Source organism: Mastomys coucha, chromosome X (assembly GCF_008632895.1).
Source record: "Mastomys coucha isolate ucsf_1 chromosome X, UCSF_Mcou_1, whole genome shotgun sequence".
NCBI classification, from domain to species: Eukaryota; Metazoa; Chordata; class Mammalia; order Rodentia; family Muridae; genus Mastomys; species Mastomys coucha.
Window position 1 is genome coordinate 103,742,452 of NC_045030.1, and position 1,333 is coordinate 103,743,784.

A 1,333-nucleotide genomic window follows, 5' to 3' on the forward strand; every position below is an offset into this window, starting at 1 on the left:
AAAAAAAAAAAAAAAAAAAGCCCAAAGGCTTGTGACGTGGCCTTTGAGGCCGTGTGCAAAGCTCATGGAACGTCACAGAGGCCTGCCAGGAGTAGCTGCCATTTCCATCTAAGCCATCCTAGGCAGGTAGCCTCAAGGCTCCGTGGCAGCGGTGTGTGTGGGCCTGCTCACCGGAAGATCTCACCGTACCCATGAGCAGTAAAAGTTGCTTCAAGTGTGGACGCTCTGGCCACTGGGCCCGGGAGTGTCCTAAGGGAGGAACTCGAGGGCGAACAGGAAGAGGTCGTACCAGAGGTTCCCAGTGCAGCACGGCCAGCCAGTCCGATGTTTGTTATCGCTGTGGTGAAACAGGTCACTATGCCAAGGACTGTGATCTTCTCCAGGACACCTGCTACAACTGCGGGAAAAGAGGCCACATAGCTAAGGAATGTACCCAGGCTAAACGAGAGAGGGAGCAGTGCTGTTACATCTGCAGCCGACCTGGTCATCTGGCTCGGGACTGTGACCGGCAAGAAGAACAGAAATGCTACACTTGTGGTGAATTTGGGCACATCCAGAAAGACTGTACCCAGATCAAGTGCTACAGATGTGGTGAGAATGGCCACATGGCGGTGAATTGCAGCAAGACAAGCGAAGTCAGCTGCTACCGCTGTGGCGAGTCCGGACATCTAGCCCGAGAATGCTCCATTGAGGCTACCGCTTAGTGCCCTTCCTTAAACCGGCTCTTTTACTAAGTAGTTACGCTGTTTCTATAACATTTCTTTACTAATCAAAAACGTGTTAGATGGAAGCTACTCCTAAACCATTATAAGTATCATCTTAAAACAGGAAAAGACTTGGGAGGGGGGGAACCCGTCAAAATGTTGTAATCAATATGCTGTTTGGTTGCCATGAGGAAATTGAGATAGGGCACAGCCATTTTTGAATGGGACACAACTGGTGGGTCCTTTGAGTATGTTTCCTTTTGACACACTAAATTAGAAACAGATAGTGAAAAATCACAACAAGCTTGGAACATCGCCTTCGAATTTACTAAGAAAGAATTTGTATGTGTGTCAGATAGAGATGAAGTACCTTGAAGCAAGAGACAACATAAGCAAGAGACTAAAATAAGAAGAGAAACTACTTCCTTTGTGGTGGGGGCAAGAACGTTTTGAGGAAGTAACATTTCTTCAGAGACTTTTAGAACAAATAAAAGGGTTTCTGAAAATATTGATGACTTTGATAAGTTTTTATATTTAGTTGTATTATACTGGTAACTTTTAGATTATTTATTTGATTTTTGTCAGCTTTTCGGTTGGTTGGTTTTATTTTAAGGGATTTTTTTTTTTTT

At 44.8% G+C, this 1,333-nt stretch overlaps 1 protein-coding gene across 1 annotated transcript; it reads left to right on the forward strand.

Annotated features, from left to right (window-relative positions):
• The first annotated feature begins 72 nt into the window (after window positions 1–72).
• On the forward strand, window positions 73–1,203 carry Zcchc13 (zinc finger CCHC-type containing 13). The gene has a single exon (XM_031375782.1). It carries the CDS (start codon window positions 192–194, stop codon window positions 702–704), a length of 513 nt encoding a protein of 170 aa, XP_031231642.1. The 5' UTR covers window positions 73–191; the 3' UTR covers window positions 705–1,203.
• The last annotated feature ends 130 nt before the right edge of the window (window positions 1,204–1,333 follow it).

Excerpts from the sequence above, each read along its gene's own strand:
- Zcchc13 (XM_031375782.1), top strand. The coding sequence starts at position 192 with ATGAGCAGTAAAAGTTGCTTCAAGTGTGGACGCTCTGGCCACTGGGCC.